Source organism: Cetorhinus maximus, chromosome 6 (assembly GCF_964194155.1).
Source record: "Cetorhinus maximus chromosome 6, sCetMax3.hap1.1, whole genome shotgun sequence".
NCBI classification, from domain to species: Eukaryota; Metazoa; Chordata; class Chondrichthyes; order Lamniformes; family Cetorhinidae; genus Cetorhinus; species Cetorhinus maximus.
In genome coordinates, this window is record NC_135884.1 from 116,013,119 (window position 1) to 116,033,541 (window position 20,423).

Consider the following 20,423-nt stretch of genomic DNA (forward strand, 5'->3'; position numbering starts at 1 on the left):
TCTATATTATGGGGTAGTTGTGTAGGAGTCTTGTAATGTGGAATTTGAAATCGTGAACTGAGTTAATATCTATATTTACAAAGATAGTGATGAAGCTTAACTTCCGAGTGTTTGTTTAAAAATATTGCACGTCACTCATTGGCCATCTAAAATAGGGAAGCAAAATCTCACCTCACTGGGAATGTCAAAAAGTTGTTGTGAAAACTTGCATACCTAAAATTGACAATTTCAATCGAGCAATTTCTTCCCATTTCTTGGACTCCCTGAACCAAAGCCAATCTACAGCCTAACAAATGAGAATTTTTTGAGCACCCAGTACTGTCTGAAACCAACTATTAGTATGCAAGAGCAGCCTGAGCTATTTTTCCAGTCCATCACATGGAGGAAGATCATGATTGCAGCCTAGTCTTGGACAATTGTGCTACAGAAGTGTGGTTTCGTGTGTGTTATGCTTGCAGACATTCAGAAATATTTAGGCGGGTTAGTGTGATGCTGTGGGTAGCTATGTCAGAAAACCTGATTGTTTTGTCCTCTGACAGAAGGTGTAAATTAACTTGCTGCACTGAATAAAATCGATGGGGTAAATTTTTGTCTTTACTGTCTGAGCATTAAGAATCCCTTAGCCTTTGAAGGGGGACAGGGGAAATTGCATGCCTGTTGCCAAGAAAATGCACCCCCCCATTAATTTAAATGGAAGGAAAATTAAGTGGCAAGTCTATCCCTGTATGTTTTGAGAAATTGTTCATTGAGTTTTGATGTAAAGTAAATGCAGTACTCTGGACTGAACAGAGGGCAAGTTATGATGAATCTAAAGTTTGACATGAAAGCTCACTTTGCTATTTGACTGACTTAATTGTTTTTCAGTTATAACCATACTGCAGGTGGATTATTCTAAATATAAAATATTGAGACATTTCCTGCAGAAATTCAGCAGAATGCAGTTTGAACAATTTATGTAAGCATTCTCAAGATAACCAGATTGCACCCTATAAAGTTATTTGTATAACAAGGGCATTTTTGAAAGCACATTGCAAATAGTTGACTTCAACATTTAAGTTGGCTAAATCAACAGATTTGTCCCAGACTATGCAAATTCTTTTTAAAAATAAATATTATAATCATAATTTTATGAATTTGATTAGTTGCTTAATTTGGTAGTGACTAATTTTTTTTTTTTGCATGTTTCAATCATTCCACAGTAGCAAAGTTTGCACTGCTCAAGTAACGGAAGTAGAAAGTCCCTTGTTAATCATTAGGAGTTACGCAACATATATGTTCAATACAAGACTAAAAATCATGCAGCCAGAGATATGATTCTAGTTCGTTGAAAGATGTGAAAATTGTCCAAATTAAGATAAGCATATCTGAAAATGTACACATTAAAACTCTACATTCCCTGAGGTTTTCTTGAGGGTATCTTCTTCATGCCAATTGCTACATTTCATTTTAGCTTTGTGTTTATATAATTTAACAAATAACCCTAAGGTGTCTGTTGAATAGACTTAAAGTTTCATTTCATTGCATGAAGGTAAAAATCTCATTTTAAATATTAGAAAATTTATATGCATTCAATTATTATAATGCTTAAGTGAGTCCACATGTCTAGTGTGAAAAGTAACGAGTAATGTTACAGCAATAACTATTTACAACAATTTAATAAGATGCAATGGTAGTAGACACAAGATAAGACTCGATACAAATATTGGCAATGAATGCCATGAATGAAACCATTTTGCTCCCCAGTCTACCAGTGGCACATTTGTACCTCAATTTGTTGGAAAAAAGAATTGAAATAGGGTGCAATGATCAGGAGCAGAGCAGGCAGTGGTCAAGATGAACACATTGTGATGTGATGCTGCCCTGGCCTGGAATCTTTTAAAATAGATGTTTGGAGGTTCAACAGGCAGAAACAAATTCAAATTACAGGGAGCTGATTTGACTTGAGGATTACTTTATTATGTCATCATTAGATGGAACACTGACCATCCTCTTCCCATGAGTTTGACAAAGAAATCAGAGGCTTTTAGTGTTCAATGAAAATGGAAAATGCTGGAAATAGTAAGCAAGCCAGGCAGCATCTGAGAAGAGAGGAGCAGAGTTAATGTTCCAGATCAGCAGCCTTTCATCAGAGCATTTAATCAGAGCATGAATTCTGATGAAAGGTCATTAACTAATGTGTTAATTCTGCTTCTGTCTCCCAGATGCTGTCTGATCTATTTAGGATTTTGTTTTAACTCAAATTTCCAGCATCTGCGGTATTTTGGTTTTGCTTCTTGTCCTTAGTTGACCAAGCAGACTGTAATCCTAGTGCTATTTCTGATTAACAACTTGGATGTTAATAAGTGTAACTGTATGCATTATGATCACTAATAACCACATTCATAGTGTATAAGGTTAAAAATCTGAATTGCAAAAAATAAAGCCACTTTTGGATGGTAATTTATAACTAGGAACTGGCAAATCATTCCTACCAGATGTAGAAATTCTGTTGCCCTACACTTTGTGCCAGTGACCCTAGATACTGTCAGAGTTAGAAAGATAAATAAAGCATCTAATGAGGGCAAAACAATTATTTCTTAATTTAAACAATGACTTATGATTGCAACAAACATACTGAGCCCACCAGCACCATTCTACAATCCTCCAAGTAGCTGTGGCAGTCATGGCAGCATTGATTCAGAGAACACAATCTCACCACTGATTTGAATGTGGAGCGGAGCTTTGGTAATTGGTTCTTTAGCTTTTGTAGGAAAAGGTTTCTGTAGAGGAGCACAAGTCCCTACAAAATATGGCATAATGTACATAATGGTAACTCACTTGTCGTAGTTTCCTGGAATTTCTGCACCATAATGAGGGCATAGCTGCATTATAGATGGTGCAAGCTTGCAGCAAATCCAGATCCTGTGTCGTCTAATTTCCTGATCAAAGGAAGAACAAAGACAAAGTAAGTATAGAATATTCGAAGTAAATGCAAGCAGAGAAAAAAGTGTTACCAAATGGGCTGCTATAGAAATTTAATAGGACTTTTTAAAAAAATGTCGATACAGTTTTATGCAAATAGTACTTGTACGAGTGGTTGCATTTAATGTAAACCTATAGGAGAATTGCAGACGAGCAATAAAACAAATGTTGGGACATGTTTAAACAAAATTTTAAAATTGAAAAATGGCTTTTATTTGTCACAGTTGAAGCCACTATCTCAGAAATCTCAGGAAATTTGCTGCTGTTCCCAAAATTGTGTGCAAACATGATGTATAGTTTCAGATCAAATGGTGCTGTACAAGTGCAGTATTTTACATCTTTGTTCCAAAGGAAATAGTGTTTCTTGCTGATTTTCTGTTTAATGTCACTTTTCTTTAAACAGATTTTAAACACTGCCAGAAAACACTTTGGTGCTGGTGGAAATCAAAGGATTCGTTTCACTTTACCACCATTGGTCTTTTCTGCCTACCAGCTGGCCTTCTGCTACAAAGAGAATTCGAAAGTGGTAAGCTGGAAGCTTTTAATAGATGTAAAAACTTCTATTTTAATGAGCAAATAAATTTTTTCCATTGTTAAATTATCAGACCTCAAATTGACAATAATATCTTCTTGGGTAGCTAGACCAGGATGTGTGCTACCTTGGTCATTTTTCCTTAAAAGCTGCTGGTCTAGGTGCTTATGATACAAGGTAGACCTTCTCGCGCAGTTTATTTTTAAACCAATAGTCTAGTTCATCAATGTATATTTGGGTGATTTGTTCTTGGTTACAGGGAACACAATCTCAAAATTTTCAGGAAACATAAAACTAGGAAATGTGGAAAACCATGAGGAGGGCTGCAAAAAACTTCCAATTGGGAAGACAGATGGCAGGTGCAATTTAATTGTGAATTGAGGTATACTTTGGAGGGGGAAAAAAAAGCAAGGAATTGGTGTATACACTTAAGACATTGAAAAGTGTAGATGAACCAAGTCCAAGTGCATAATTCCCTGAAAGTGAATGCAGTTGGATATAGTCATGCAAAAATCAATAGGATTTTGTAAAGGTGAGTATAGAGTACAAAAGTTAGGAAGTAGTGATGAATTTATATAAAATCCAGGGCCCCCCATGATAAAAGAAATTACAGTAACACCATACAAAGCAAGCAGTGTGGTGGTAGGAATCGGGAACTATAGTTAACGAGGAGAGACCAGTAGAAACCATTTTCATTGGGGTAGAGAAGACAGGAAGTTTAATATATGTTAAAATTGTGAAAGGTTTTGATGGTAAATCAGGAAAGCTATATTTCTGATTGGGAGTTTGTGACGAGAGATCGTCAATTTAAAATTATCACCGAGAAAAGAGATTGGAGTTTGCAGGTGGTACAAAATTTGGCTGTTAGTGAGGAAGAAAGTTGTAGACTGCAGGAAAATATAGATAGACTAGTCAGGTGGGCAGAAAAGTGGTAAATGGAATTCAATCTGAAGAACTGATGGTGCCAGAGGACTGGAGAATTGCAAATATTACCCTCTTGTTCGAAAAAAAGTGGAAAGATAGTTCCAGCAATTACAGGCCAGTCAGTTTAACTTTGGTAGGGAGACTTCTATAAACAATAATTCAGGACAAAATTAATAGTCACTTGGGCAAAAGCAAGTTAATTAAGGAAAGCCAGCATGGATTTGTTAAGGACAAATTGTGTTTAACAAACTTGGGAGTTTTTATTTGGAAGAGGTAACAGAGGAGGTTGCTCAGAGGTAGGTTGTTGATGTGGTGTACATGGACTTCCAAAAGGCTTGCAGCAATGTTATACATCCTGCAATGAAAGGGACAGTCACAACATGGTTGCAAAATTGAGTATTAGAAAACGGAAATGATGGCTAATGGATATCTTTTAGACTGGAGGAAGGTTTGTCGTGGAGTTCCTCGGGTGGGTATTGGGGCCCATTTTTTAATCTTTCATGGGATGTGGGTGTTGCTGGCAAGGCCATCATTTGTTGCCCAATCCTAATTGCCATTGAACTGAGTGACTTGCTAGGCCATTTCAGAGGTCAAACCACATTGCTGTGAACATGGAGTCACATGTAGGCCAGACTGGGCAAAGATGACAGATTTCCTTCCCTAAAGGACATTAGTAAACCAGATGGATTTTTACAACAATCTGCTAGGTGTCATGGCCGTCATTACTGATATATTCTTTATATTCCAGATATATTTTATTAATTGAATTTAATTTCCACCAGCTGCCATGACGGGTTTTGAACCTATGTCCCCAGAACATTAGTCTGGGCCTCTTGAGACTGGTGACTGGACTAGCAATCTTGTTTTCCTGATATATATATATATATATATATATATATATATAGATGACCTAGATCTTGGTATATATGGCACAATTTCAAAATTTTTGGATGATACAAAATTTGGAAGCATTGTGAGCTGTGAAAAGAATAGTGTAGAACTTCAGAAGGACATGGATAAGTTGTTGGAAGGGCAGATTAGCGGCATGTGAAATTCAATGCAGAGAAGCGTGAAGTGATTTACTTTGATATGAAGAGTGAAGAGGGACAATATAAAATAAAGGGTACTATCCTAAAGGGGGTGCAGGAACAGAGGGTGTATATGTGCTTAAGTCATTGAAAGTGGCAGGACAGGTTGAGAGAGCAGTTAATAAAGTATACAGTGTCCAAGGCTTTATTAATAGATTCATAGAGTACAAGAGCAAGGAGGTTATATTACATTTCTATAAAACACTGGTTTGGCCTCAACTGGAGTGTTGTGTCCAGTTCTGGGTGCTACACTTTAGGAAAAATGTGAAGGCATTAAGAGAGAGTGCAGAAAAGAATCACAAGAATGGTTCCAGGGATGAGGAACCTCAGTTATGTAGATTGGAGAAGTTGGGATTATTTTCCTTGGAGAAGGGAAGGTTGAGAGCAGATTTGATATAGAGGAATTCAAAACATGAGAGGTCTGGACAAATTAGATAGGGAAAAGCTTGCCACTAGTGGAATGGTTGAGAACAAGAGGACATAGATTTAAGGTCATTGGCAAAAGAAGCAATGGAGACATGAGAAAAAGCTTTTTCGCACACAGGGAATAAGATCTGGAATATGCTGCCCGAGTGTGGCGGAGACAGGTTCAATTAAGGCATTCAAGAGGGAATTGGATTATTATCTTAAAGAAGAATGTGCACGATTATGGGGTGAAAGTCGTGGGGGTCAATGGCAGTAGGTGCATTGCTTGCTTGGAGAGTCGGCACAAAGCAATTCTGTGTTTCTGTTAAGTGTGAGATAATGCCTTTGCAGTGGGTGAATGAGACGAGAGAATACATAATAAATGGTAGAAGACTGAGAAGTGTAGAGGAACAGAGCGATCTTGGAGTGCATGTTCATAGATCCCTGAAGATAACAGGGCAGCTAGATAAAGTGGTTAAATAAGGCATACAGGATACTTGCCTTTATTGGCTGAAGCATAGAGTATAAGAGCAGGGAGGTTACGCTAGAACTGCATAAAACACTAATTAGACTGCGGCTAAAGTACTGCATATAGTTCTGCTTACTGCATTGCAGGAAGGATGTGATACCAGCAGAGAGGGTATGGAGGAGATTCATGAGGATGTTGCCAGAGTGGGGGAATTTTAGCAATGATGAAAGATTTGAACAGGAGAGGCGGACAGGAGATTTAATTGAGGTATATAAAATAATGAGGGACTTAGATAGAAAAGAAAGGCTTATTTCCCTAAGTAGAGAAGTCAATAATCAGGGGGCATAGATTTTAAAGTAATTGATAAAAGGATTAGAGAAGGAGTTGAGAAATATTTTCACTCAGAAGGTGGTGATGATCTCAGTACCCAAAAGGATGGTAGAGACATAATGCCTAATTGCATTTAAAAAAATACTTGGCTATGCACTTGGAAGTCCTGTGACCTACAGGGCTACAGAACAAAAGCTTGAATTGGGTTTAGGCTGTATAGCTCTTTTTCGGCCAGCACAGGCATGTTGGGCAGAATGGCCTCCTGTGCTGTAAATTTTCTGTGTTTCTATGAGACATTTCTTTACATAGGGCTGTTGGAGTATGGAATGTTCTGCCTTAGGTAGCGGTTGGGGAAGAAAGCATTTCTTTTTTGGAAAATATGTTAAATAGGGTAATAGACTTAATACAGTCTGAGTCAGAAGGCCTTGGTTTCAAGCCCCAATCTCGAGGTTTGAAATCATAATCTAAGCTGTAGCTGAGGGCAATCCTGAAGTGCTATACTCAGAGCATTTGTCTTTCGGATTCGTTTACCCTCTCAGATCCTGTGGCAATGTTCAAGGAAATGTGAGACAGACCTCCTGGTGTCCTGACTAATGTTTAACCCACAACTAACATCACTGAAACAGATTATCTAGTTGTTTATCTGATTGCTGTTTAAGCAACCTTGCTGTTGTCATGAAAATATAATAATTCTCATACTATTATTGTGATTTATTGTAAAGGTAGGTTAGTAGTGGGGTTTGGATAGTTTGTGTGTGCGGGGGGGCGGGGGGGTGATTTAATTGAATCGGAGACAGCTGGTCTGGAGGCTTTGAGTTACCAAAAAGAAGCTAGGTTTGAAATGCTAAATACTAAATATGGCTGACATTTTAGAATGTGAGGTGAGAGGAAAATTTGTCTTTTTAGATAAATTAGGGTAGTTTGAATTTCAATGCGATGGCAGGATGTTACACTTAGCTAGAAGAAGCTAAGCCAAACAGTGTGTTTATTTTTCCCAAAGGTTACTGATAAAGTTATAATATAAATCTTTTCATAGTATTGAGAAAGGTAAAGTTCCCAAGACATAATGGAACAATGGAATTCCCATTAAAAAGGGAGAAACAGGTATAAAGGAGAGAAGGCATTCTGAGATCTAACACAAGTGTGAAAAGCCTCCAGCATCTGTGCATCAAGTCCCTGTTCACAGGAGCTGAAGCTCAGAAAACTCGCTTTGAATTAGACTATCCAGGGTATTGTGTTGCTTTGCTCGGATCTGTTTAAATCTATTTGTTTTCACTGTTGCTTTAATGGAGGTATAACTGGTAGCTAGATTAATTAGGGATTTTAGGAGTTATAGTAGTAATTTGTAGGCTTATGAATGTGATTGAAATCTTTTTCTTTTGTTAATAAATGTTTAATTTAGTTTTCTAAAACCTCAAGTTATGGTAGTCCCATTACTTCTAAATTTGGGGCACCACATCTTGAAATAAAATACAAATTACAGAACAGTTGTGACTGCGTGATTAAGTTTCTCTTGTGCATTTGATCCACCTGGCATACGTCATCTGCCACGTCATTTTAAAAAAAAATTCATTCATGGGATGTGGGCTTTTCTGGCTAGGCCAGCATTTATTGTCTATCCCTAGTTGTGCTCAAGAAGGTGATGGTGAGCTGCTGCCTTCAACCGCTGTAGTCCCTGTGGTTGAGGTACACCCACAATGATGTTAGGGAGGGAGTGCTAGGATTTTGACCCAGCGACAGTGAAGGAATGATGATATATTTCCAAATTAGGGTGGTGAGTGTCTTGGGGGGGACCTTGTAGGTGGTGCTGCCCTTGTCATTCTAGTGGTTGTGGGTTTGGAAGGTGCTGTTGAAGAAGCCTTGGTGAATCCCTGCAGTGCATCTTGTATGCACTGCTGCCACTGTGTGTCAGTGGTGGAGGGAGTTAATATTTGTGGATGTGGTGCCAATCACGTGGGCTGCTTTGTCCTGGATGGTGTCAAGCTTCTTGAGTGTTGTGGGAGCTGCACTCATCCAGGCAAGTGGGGAGTATTCCATCACACTCCTGACTTGTGCCTTGTAGATGGTGGACAAGCTTTGGGGATTCAGGAGGTGAGTTACTCATCACATGATTCCTAGCCTCTGACCTGCTCTTGCAGCTACAGTATTCATATGGCTAGTCCAGTTCAGTTTCTGGTCAATGGTAACCCCCAGGATGTTGATAGTGGGGGATTCAGTGATGGTAATGCCATTGAACATCAAGGGTGATGGTTAGATTCTCTCTTGTTGGAGGTGGTCATTGCCTGCTACTTGTTTGATGCGAATGTTACTTGACACTTGTCAGCCCAAGCCAGGTCTTGCTACATTTGGACATTGACTGCTTCAGTACTTGAGGGGTTGGGAATGGTGCTGAACATTATGCAATCATCAGCGAACTTCCGCACTTTTGACCTCATGATGGAAGGAAGGTCACTGATGAAGTAGGTGAAGATGGTTGGGCCGAGGACACTACCCTGAGGAATTCCTGCAGTGATGTCCTGGAGCTCAGATGGTTGACCTCTAACAACCGCAACCATCTTTCTTTGTAGTAGGTATGACTCCAACCAGCGGAGAGTTTTCCCCCTGATTCCCATTGACTCCAGTTTTGCTTAGGGCTTCTAGATGCCACACTAGGTCAAATGCGGCCTTGATGTCAAGGGTAGTCACTCTCTCCTCACCTTGGGAGTTCAGCTCTTTTGTCCATGTTTGAACCAAGGCTGTAATGAGGTCAGGAGCTGAATGGCCCTGGCGGAACCCAAACTGGGTGTCAATGAGCAGGTTATTGCTAAGCAAGTGCCACTTGATAGCACTGTTGATGACCCCTTCCATTACTTTACTGATGATCAAGAGTAGACTGATGGGGTGCTAATTGGATGGGTTGGTTTTGTTCTGTTTTTTTTGTGTACAGGAAATACCTGGGCAATTTTCCACATTGCCAGGTAGATGCCTTTGTAGCTGTACTGGAACAGCTTGGCTAGGGGCGCAGCAAGTTCTCGAGCACAAGTCTTTAGCACTATTGCCGGAATATTGTCAGGGCCCATAGCCTTTGCAGTATCCAATGTCTTCAGCAGTTTCTTGATATCACGTGGAGTGAATTGAATTGGTTGAAGACTGGCATCTGTGATACTGGGTACCTCTGGACGATGCCGGAATGGATCATCCACTCGGCATTTCTGGCTGAAGATTGTAGCAAATGCTTCAACCTTACCTTTTGCGTTGATGTGCTGAGCTCTGCATCATTGAGGATGCGGACATTTGTGGAGCAGCCAACTCCAGTGAGTTGTTTAATTGTCCACCACCATTCTTGATTGGATGTGGCAGGACTGCAGAGCTTAGATCTGATCTGTTGGTTGTGGAATCGCTTAGCTATGTCTATCACTTGCTGCTTATGCTGTTTGGTGTGAAAGTAAGTCCTGTGTTGTAGCTTCACCAGGTTGACATGTCATTTATAGGTATGCCTGGTGCTGCTCCTGGCATGCCCTCCTGCACTCTTTATTGAACCAGGGTTGCTACCTTGGCTTGCTGGTAATAGTAGACTAGGAAATACACCAGGTCATGAGTTTACAGATTGTGGTCGAGTACAATTCTGCTGCTGCTGATGGCCCACAGCACCTCATGGATGCCCAGTCTTGAGTTGTTCGATCTGTTTGAAATCTATCCCATTTAGTACAGTGGTAGTGCCACGTAACACGATGGAGTGTATCCTCAATGTGAAGGTGGGACTTCCGTCTCCACAACAACTATGCGGTGGTCTCTCCTACCGATACTGTCATGGACACTGCACAATTCCTGAATTTGCGTCAGTAACTGCACTTCAAATAGTGCTGCAGTAGAGTGTTTTGGAACATCCTGAGGTTGTGCCATTCACTATATAAATGCAAGTTTGTCTGTTCTTTTAAATGGAGGAAGATACATGTCATGGAGAGGAAACGGCCCAAGAGATTAGTTCTGGATGCGCTAGGAATGATCTGGCAGACGTAATAGGCCAAATGGCTGCTTTCTATGCTGTGTATACTCTGTAAAGTTCTATAGTTTATTTTTCACTTGAATGTTTCTTCACTTTGCAGGTATGCTGGCCGCTGAGAATTTCCATTGTATAAATTGAATTAAAATAGTGAACTGGATTTTGATATTTGCTTTTGAACTGGAATTTAAATCTGTTTTGCTTTGTGGCCTGCAGTTAGCTTTTTTTTAAACGGAATCCATTCAGTAGTGTTGCCAGTGGCTCATTGATTATTAATGGAACCTTTTTTTATTGTAAGAATGCATTGTTTTACCTTTGCACAACTCATCAACAGTTGTCCTTAACAGTAGATTGAATGTGTAGCATAAGTTTTCCCTGTTCAGCTAAAAGTTAAGAATCAACCTGATATCAACAAACTGAAATGCAAGAATTTGTCCCACATAATTTTTCTCCATGTATGAGTAGACAAATGTAAGTTTGTTTCTATTATAAGCCATTCATTCAATTTAAAAGTTAACATGGAAATTAATTTTACACAGTGTTGGTTGTGAGTGAGAGCCTTTAATATTACTTTACTTGCACTTGCTTGGTGTACTTGGGTGGCACTCAAGATTGCATGTTCTGAATCTACTAGTCTTAAGTTCAGAAACAGTGATCAGACTTTCACTGGTAAATAGCTTGACCAATTCATAGTTCACACTTTGCTTTGGCACTAGTTATTCTGAGTTAATGTGATATGAATATGTATTGAGCCTCAATTTGGCACTTGACCTGAAACAATTACAGTGGCGCAGCCACCATTTAGATTGGTATATCTAGACTTGTAACACTCGGTCCCAGTGTGCTTTATGTAGTAAATTTTTCATTGCCTTTCTGGTAGCTGTCTCCTTCTTAATTAGACTGTTGGCAGCTTTGATGTCCTTTTCAACCTGTAGCTTGGCTTCAAACCACATATCTTCTCCATCACAAAGATTATATAATTTAACCACTATTAAGTGACTCATTTATGTCCCTTTCATGTTCATTTATCCCAGAAACCCTCATCGGCTCTTTACACTTCCAGGTTCAATTACTTCAACATTTTCCTTGCTAGCCTCCAATTTTTCACTATAAACTCTTAAATTATTGAAAACTCAGCTGCATGTATTCTGGCCTGTTTATCATGTATTTCAATATTTGTTCTGCATTGGCTTAGCATCCCTCAATATGTTACATTTAAAATCCTTGTCTTTCAATTCCTCAAAGAACTCTGCCCTCTCTCAGCAAGAACTCCGCATACCCTGTCAGTATGATGTACCCTATCCTCCACCCAAAATGCTCATTCTTTTGATTCTGACTTTTTGTGTATGTTCCTGACATTTTCTGGCAATGATGTCAGCTATGTGGCTCCTACTCTCTGGAATTCCCTAAATTCTTCTGCCTTGTTTCCTTTCTTCTGACAATTCATTTCCAAACGCTATCTCCAAAATTTCAGTCTTCTATCCTAACCCCTCTCCCTGCCCTTGTGTCTTGTATATCTATGAAGTTTGTTGCACAAAGGTAGTTTGACTTCCGTGGTGAATAATACTTTGAGGGATGTAGGTCAGAGGAAAATCAATCAGGCTAATTAGTAACTACAAATGTTAAAATTCATGGCATATAAGATCAATAACACTAAATCTTTACCATTTGAGAAAACTGGGTGAAAGGATTATGTGTGGACCATGGCATGCATTATCTTGGTTCAATATTGTTGCCAATTGCCATTTCCCCTTTATCTCTTTAATGTAGACCTGTTCATTGTAGGGATATCCGTTCATAATCTGTCTTTCTCCAGTAATGCTCAAAGAGATTGAAAACTGAAAATTTGTGACTTCAATTCATTTGAACCAAGGCACTTGAGCAAAAAGAGCAGGTTAATAAGCCAATAATGTCAGAATTATTGCCACAAAGCAGTTCATTTCATAATGTTTGTGTTGTGACCTGAGTAAAGGCACAAAGTAACAACTTTAAAAAGACTAGCTAGCTGCTAAATTCCTCATAACCAGAGCTTTTGTTTATTTATCTCATTTTCCAGGATGAAAAATGGGAAAAGAAGTGCCAGAAGATATTTTCTTTTGCCCACCAGACTATCAGTGCCCTGATTAAAGCAGAGCTTGCAGAGTTACCTCTTCGCCTATTTCTGCAGGGAGCACTTGCAGCTGGGGATATTGGATTTGAGAATCATGAAACCGTGGCTTATGAGTTTATGTCACAGGTAAGAATAAACACCTGTTCATGTTTGTGACAGGAATTTTACAAGTATGGTGGGGAGGGGGTGAAGTCTGAGTGGTAAGGTTGAAATTTTTAGCCTACAGTTTTAAAGTAAGATGAGTTGTTAATACTTGGCAGGTCTTTTCCTCCTGCAGGCCTCTTAAGGACTCCCAGTAAAATGAGGCTCTGCATATGGCATGCAACTGATGACAGCACAAATTATTTGCAACAACTGTAGCTGTGTAATTTTATACTAAAACCTGCATTCTCCATATGCTGTACAAAGCCTTGTATTGATGACACTTTAAAAACAAAACTGTTTTCTAGGCATTCTCTTTGTATGAAGATGAAATCAGTGATTCCAAGGCACAGCTGGCAGCAATCACATTGATAATAGGAACTTTTGAGCGTATGAAATGTTTCAGTGAAGAGAACCATGAGCCTTTGAGGACACAATGTGCACTGGCTGCTTCAAAGTTACTTAAAAAGCCAGATCAGTGCCGTGCTGTTAGCATCTGTGCTCATTTATTTTGGTCCGGGCGGAACACAGATAAGAATGGAGAGGAGGTAAGAATATAAGCATCGATAAACCTTGTATAGCATTAAATGATTTGTTATCAATAAACTCCTTTAAAATGTGACTTGATAATTGTGTTCATATTTAAGAACTTGCTGTAGAACTGTAAATGTTGGAGAGACTTATTTCAGCTTCTCGACTTTTACATAGTCGCACCGAATCCCCCCCCATTTAATTTCTACAAAATGTAATATCTGAACAGTTGAAGAATATTCAGTTTGACTGTTTACTTCAGAATATTCAATTTTTTGTGTTTGAGGAGTCTCCATGTAACAAAATGAAATTTCAGGTTGCATTCGTATTCAAGGAGAATAGTTGGCAGAAGTACTATTCTTCACCACCACAATCTTTCCCAAACACCATATACATGTTGGAATATAAACTGGAACGCTATACTGTACTTTTGAGGGACCCTTGCATTTTGGGCCCTAGTTGTCATTCAACTTGTGTCTAGCTAGTGCTAGACTAGAGTGTGCCTCTTTTTACCCTTTTTATCAGCTGACTATTTGATTGCCATTGATTTTCAGTGATTAAATTGTAGCATGTCTATAGGTTTAACAAGTGAGACTTTATAAAACCTATATCTTGGAGATATAAGAGGAAATATGCTTCTTGTATTGGAATATTTCCTCTAAAGTAGCTCTGTTTGTTGGATAACTCAAGGATGCACAAACTACTGGTTCTGTGGACCAAAAATGTATTGAATTCCTTTGCTTTTTTTTTTTGGTTTTGTTTTATTTGAACACATTGAATTGTTTAATTTCTATTTTCCTCTCAAAGATTCATGATGGCAAGAGAGTGATGGAATGCCTTAAGAAGGCTTTGAAGATAGCCAATCAGTGCATGGATCCATCACTACAAGTGCAGCTCTTCACTGAAATCCTTAATCGATACATATATTTTTATGAGAAAGAAAATGAGGCGGTAAGCTTAAACTAGTGATTGTTGCATTATAGTTTACATTGGCACTTGTCTGTTTAATAGAGGTTAATTTGTGCTGACATGTATAGTTTTTTAAATGGGTAAAATCTTGTAATGAGTCAGACAGACTAGGTGAGTGCTGTTTGTCACTGGTTTGTACTCAGCTGGTATCATCTGTCTTGAGAAAGAAGATTGCATATTTTGGAATAAATTAAGTAGTTGGCAACCTCACAGATTCATCAGCATCTGGAAAGAAATTACATACTAATGTTTAAGTAGAAATCGTTATAGCTGAAGTGAAGAGAGGCAAGCCCCTGAAATAGAGATGGCAGAGCGAGCAGTAAAGCTCACTGGTCAACTATATACTTAGAGGCAGTGAATAGGTTTAATTGCTTTAGGCACTGCATTTCTGTATTGCTCCAGAAGAGCAAAAAAAGGCAAAAGGTCATAGAAAACAAGAGGGGTGGGTGTAAATCTTTCTAAAGAGTTGTTAGGAACAAAGAGTTCTTCCTTGTTTTTTTGGGCAATCCTAAAGAATTCCACTTTTCAACTCCATATAACTTTTCTCTTTACAGATGCTGACAAACCTGTTGTGTATCCTGTTTCAGCCAGGGCAGTACTTGGGGGGTGGGGGTGGTTACAATTGGTTTTGGCCACTTCAGACTTTTCGGGGGAAAATAGCCTGGTTTTCTCTTACTGATCGCTATCCACTGAGATCAACTGATAAATCAACATGATTATGTTCAGCTGTCATTATTCCATCCCCCATAGAAAATGGTAATTTTGTTAGTTCATGCATGAATAATGGATGCCTGATCAAGGTGTACCAAAGCCAGCAGGACCCGAGACATATATTTTAATATGAGCCACTGCATTGAAAAGAGGCAATGGGAGAAAAGTATATTCAATCGCCATTGTTAATCCTCTAATGCTTGTACTAATTCTCCCTATCTCCAAACCTTTTAAAGATTTGAGCATGTACACCAATTTGTATATATGTGGCATTTTTAGCATTTAAAAAAAAAACTTCAAAAGTAAGTGTGTTGAAAATGGGCAACATGAAGGAAGAGATTACAAGAGGTGATTAAAGACTAGGGTCACCGGTGATTTTGAAAGACTTTGCGGCGTCACTGTGGGAAGTGGGGTTTGAACTTGACCGATCTAGTTTTTGCCTCACCTAGGCATCCAAATAGCTCCAAAGTCAAATATGACATTCTCTCTGGTACACTATCCCTCATCATTCTCCTTGACCTCTCTGCAACCTTTGACATAGTTGATCATATCATCATCATCCACTGTTATCCTCCATTGTTCATCTCACTAGGACTTCCCTTGTTTTGACCTATATGATCATAACCAGAGCACCTCCAGCAATGGCTTTTACTGCCATGCATGCACTGTTATTTATGGAATCCCAAGGATCAAGCCCTGGCTCTTTCCTCTTTCTAATTTACCTGTTGCCCCATGGTGAAACCATCCAATAGTATGCATGATGTCCCTTTTTAAATATGGCTGGTGGTTCTCAATAGAATGTTCTGTTTAGCCTTTTAAAATTGGTACAGTGCTACAGAAAAAAAGTGATATTTTGAAGTTGTTAATGTGGATACTGCAAATTTTCCCATAAACTTTTTTATTTGCAGGTGACTGTTCAAGTCTTAAATCAGCTTATTCAAAAAATAAGAGAAGATCTCCCAAACTTAGAATCCAGCGAAGAAACTGAGCAAATTAACAAACACTTTCACAACACACTGGAGCATCTGCGTCTGCGGAGAGAATCGCCAGAAGCTGATGGACCTATTTATGAAGGTCTTGTCTTGTAACTTAGCACCACACAAATTATAAAGATTCCAGAAAACAATTTAAAATCACTATCACACCTCCTTCTCTGTAGTAGATGGTTACAGAATGTGCCTTTTAGACATGCCAGGACAATAGGATTGCCATTGAATTGTATCATATATATATATATATTATATTCTATCTAATGACCAATACTTCTTTCAGGGAAGACATTCCTTTGAATTTAGCCAGTGAAACTAAAAATCTTTCAAGCTGTCATAAAGGGAGATTTTGTTTTATCTTCCACAGCATGACTTGTATTGACCTTATTCACATGCATTTCAACTTGAGCAAAAATGAATCAAGGTGACTAGTTTTTTAAAAAAAAACAAATCAACATAAATTGTCTGTACTGCAGTTTAATTGTAAAATCTCTAGCTGAAGACCTAAACAAATGCTTATCAGCTATTTCAGTAAACTTCTATAGCGGCTCGCCAAGCTTTTTTATGAGCCATTTAAAAGACAGTGGTTTATTTAAGCTGAATATTTGCACATATGGATATGTTTTCTGCTCAAGATAGAAGTTATGAAATATCCTGCTAGATAGAACAGTAATTGTTTGAAGGAAGTGAACATGCAGATTGGATTGTATGGGTGTAGGTTAACGAGTCCAGTTACCTCTTTAAAAAGTACACTATAACAATTGTATCTGATTTTACAATTCAAAAATTTCAATTCTACGAACTGTAAAGCAAGAAATTACATGGGCACAGTTAACATGCAAGGATAAACAGTATCAAAATTTTATTTAATTAATGTGGTATAAACAAGTTTTCTATACAGACTATTAATTACACTCCTCGGTCCTTCATAACATGTTAACATAACTAGTCTCTTTGAAATCCAGAGATTTATAACAGCACCACACTAAACTAGAATGAAAGAAATGTTGACACTCCTTGGTTGTGATCTTTTAACACATTTGTTATAACATTTCTCCTGCTTTACATAATATATTGTAATATAGAACAAAATAGTCAGTTGAGATTAGTGTCTTGAAACTCAGGACAAAATTCTCAAATTGTCATTAAATGAGCTAAAACTGGTTTTTTGCATGCTCCATTTTGTAAAACCAGTTCAAGTTTGTCTCACTGAGGTAATGGAAAGCAATTTAAGTATTTTGCCCCCACTTTTTATTGGACATGATATGTTATGATATCTAAAGAGGATTCAGTGAATTTTTCAGTTTCTCTTTGTCCAGGAAATTAGGGTAGATTTTAAAATATTGAAATTGAAGGAAGCTGAAGTTCACGAAGTGAACCTTCCATCCCTAAATTAAAGTATGGTTCATTGTATATCACTTTTCATCTCAGCCTTCACAATATTGTGTGTTTAACAATAAACAGAGGCAGAATCCCAAAACTCAGCCAGTATTTCCAGTGAGCAGCTTAACCATACAGACTAGGAATATACATGGTTTGTTGAGTTAATTTCCTCACTGGAACAGTGGTCAAGTTCTACTATTAACCTTGGCACCCTAGATAGGGGGAATAAAAATAGGGCAGGGTGTCATGCTTTTAAGTAGCTATCCATAATCTCTGTTGGAAGTGCATATATTGATTGCAGCGATCAGATTTGACAAATGTTTCTGTGGCTAAACATTCCCAATATAGGCTTACTTATAACCAATACACACTTGGTTGGGTTACTGGAAGATAACTGGACTTGTTGAACCCTAACTTCTAAGGAGTAAATGGCTTTGGAAGATTTGGAGATGAAATAGGGAAGGCAAACCTGAAAGTGCATCCTACTTTTCTTTAATTCAAATGTAATTGAAGCTATTAATGTGCAAAATATAGAAGTTATAATGTATAACATAACATGGATGGTGATTTGACTATCTAACTTTTAACTGAATATTGCATGCAGTTGAATGAACATCCTCTAAGAAGAAAATACAACACTCAGACTATACATTAGGCAAAAGCTATGTGAATCTTGTCCTTTTCCAATCTCGAGGATTGATTGCAAAAGTGTTATGTATGTAACAGAAGTTCAGCTTTCTTACTGATTGACCAAGTTATCAGGGTTGTCTTCCAAGTTATGAATTATACCAGCACAAGTGAGATTCTTTTTGTGGTGACTTTTTATTACAGGCAATTTTTTTTGTAAAATGTGGTGTTAATTCATGTAAATCTGTTTTGTGTATATCTCATCTGACAGTTTGTAACCAAGCTGCCCTCGTTTTAGTTTGCCACCCAAAGGGGAGAGAGAGAAAGGGTTCTGCTTCGTATTAGTTATTTTGACAGTATAACAGGTTGCATACCACTAAAAGATGCAATCTTGTAGTTTGAGACTGCAAAATTACAAATAATTTACCCCATTGAATGTGTTAAATCATTATTTCTAGGACAAGTGAAAATTAACTAGTTTATCAACATTCTGTATCTTTTTCGTCTGAAGGTATATTTTTCAAAGTCACCTCAAATTGCTCAACGGGGATCATTTGTAAAGTTTGGAAGCTAGGTTCACAAACTATATTAAACCTATGAATTTGCTGACCTGCAGAACAACTTTGTTTTAAAACTTTCATATTGTCTGTCTATGTCTACAAATGGCACACTTTTAGTATCTGCCTTGTACTCTACAGCAGTTAAGCAGGTGAGTTAGGTTGAGAGACTTTTCATATATTACGGGTAGGGAAGTCTTGATTAGCAGGACGATGAGAATTACCCATCATAAATTACACTGCTTTCAGTGAGTTAATGCCCTAATTTGTGTTTTTCTTTCTAAGTTTCAGTCATTTTCCTTAATCTATGATGAAAGCTATTGCATTGACTATTTTAGATATTGGTATTGCTTCTTCCCTTGAATGCTTACTCCTCCTTATTATCCTGTAGGTGTAGTAGTAACGTTGAATTCTATAGTAGCTGTAAAGACTTTATTCTAAAAGTAGGCACATCACGTACTTCATGTAAAATCTTGAGCTGCTAAGTTGATAAAAGGGTGGTGTTTGCTGTATTCAGAGGTTTATGATGTATTTGTATACATGTATCCTTGCAACTGAGCATGTACTCATTTCCCCATTTGAGAAATGAAATATACTTTTTGAAATCACTGTAACATACTTGTAAGCTTTATAATTCCTTTGTAAATTAACTGGAGTATTATGGTCAATGTATTCAACAAAAAGCCTATTAAAATGCTTGACCAAGTGCTGGCAGTGTTCATTGTTTTAAAAAGCATAAAGTATAGCTTGATAACTATTAGAATGATATCTTGCTAATAGGGATATTTCTAACAAAGCCACTCTTGATGGCATAGGACGAGGGCTATAGTTGAGGAAACCAGTGTGAAATTAGGATGCAAAAAGGACGCATTAGAGGCTAGGGTCTAGTCAACACTTTATGGCGTTGAGATCCTGATTCTCAGCATGCACTCCTGCATTTTTTTTAATTTTTGGAATGTGCTGCCTAGGATTATTAGATATCATTTAGCAGGACAGTACCTGACATTGTAGTAGTGTGAATTAATGTAATTGCAATATGGTGGACAGATCATGTATGCTATATGGCTGATTAATGTACTGTTATCAGACCAGCAAGAAAATCTGTAATGGAAATTCAAAGCTGAAATGGTGAGACTAAAAATGAAATACGAATGGAAAACGGACAGTAGAAAGATAGGTACAGGAACACACATGGAGAGTCTGATGGAAGGAACTCGTGTTCATGTCTTGTCTGGTATAATCGTCCATGTTCCCAGTGTGCCGCCTTTATTTCCTAGTGTCTACCTTCAATGGCAGATCATATCTTGAAATGTTTTGTATACAAGTGCCTACTTGAGAAGCATATCTAATTTAACAACCAACCCTGGACAACCACTGGATTTTGGCTCATGAAGTTGGAGCCATTCCAAGATAAAACATTTTCAAGTGCCATAGTGCAAACTTGGGCCCCTCTCTCCCAATATCTAGAAACAGGTCATAAGAATAGTTTTGACCCAGTCTTTTGCAATCAATGAACTTAAGAATCAGCAAGATACAATTAACTTGTTGCTTCTATTACTCCTACCTCAATTGGTGAGGTGATGTAGCCTTCTACCTAATTGAAGCCTTCCTGTGTAGCTATACCTTTTCACCACTTGCCTTGCCCAGACTGTCACAGCTGTGGTGTGGCTGTTATAACCAAATCTCAACTTGGTCTGTCCCCTTGCTCCTCTGG

At 38.1% G+C, this 20,423-nt stretch overlaps 1 protein-coding gene across 1 annotated transcript in view; it reads left to right on the plus strand.

The window, feature by feature from the left end:
* vps35 (VPS35 retromer complex component) overlaps positions 1–16,374 on the plus strand; it is a 71,818-nt gene extending 55,444 nt beyond the window's left edge. The window contains exons 13-17 of the mRNA XM_078544354.1: positions 3,365–3,487; positions 12,748–12,927; positions 13,251–13,490; positions 14,281–14,424; positions 16,062–16,374. Coding sequence (XP_078400480.1) covers positions 3,365–3,487; positions 12,748–12,927; positions 13,251–13,490; positions 14,281–14,424; positions 16,062–16,241 — 867 coding nt within the window. The 3' untranslated portion in view covers positions 16,242–16,374. The remainder of the gene's footprint in view (positions 1–3,364; positions 3,488–12,747; positions 12,928–13,250; positions 13,491–14,280; positions 14,425–16,061) is intronic.
* The last annotated feature ends 4,049 nt before the right edge of the window (positions 16,375–20,423 follow it).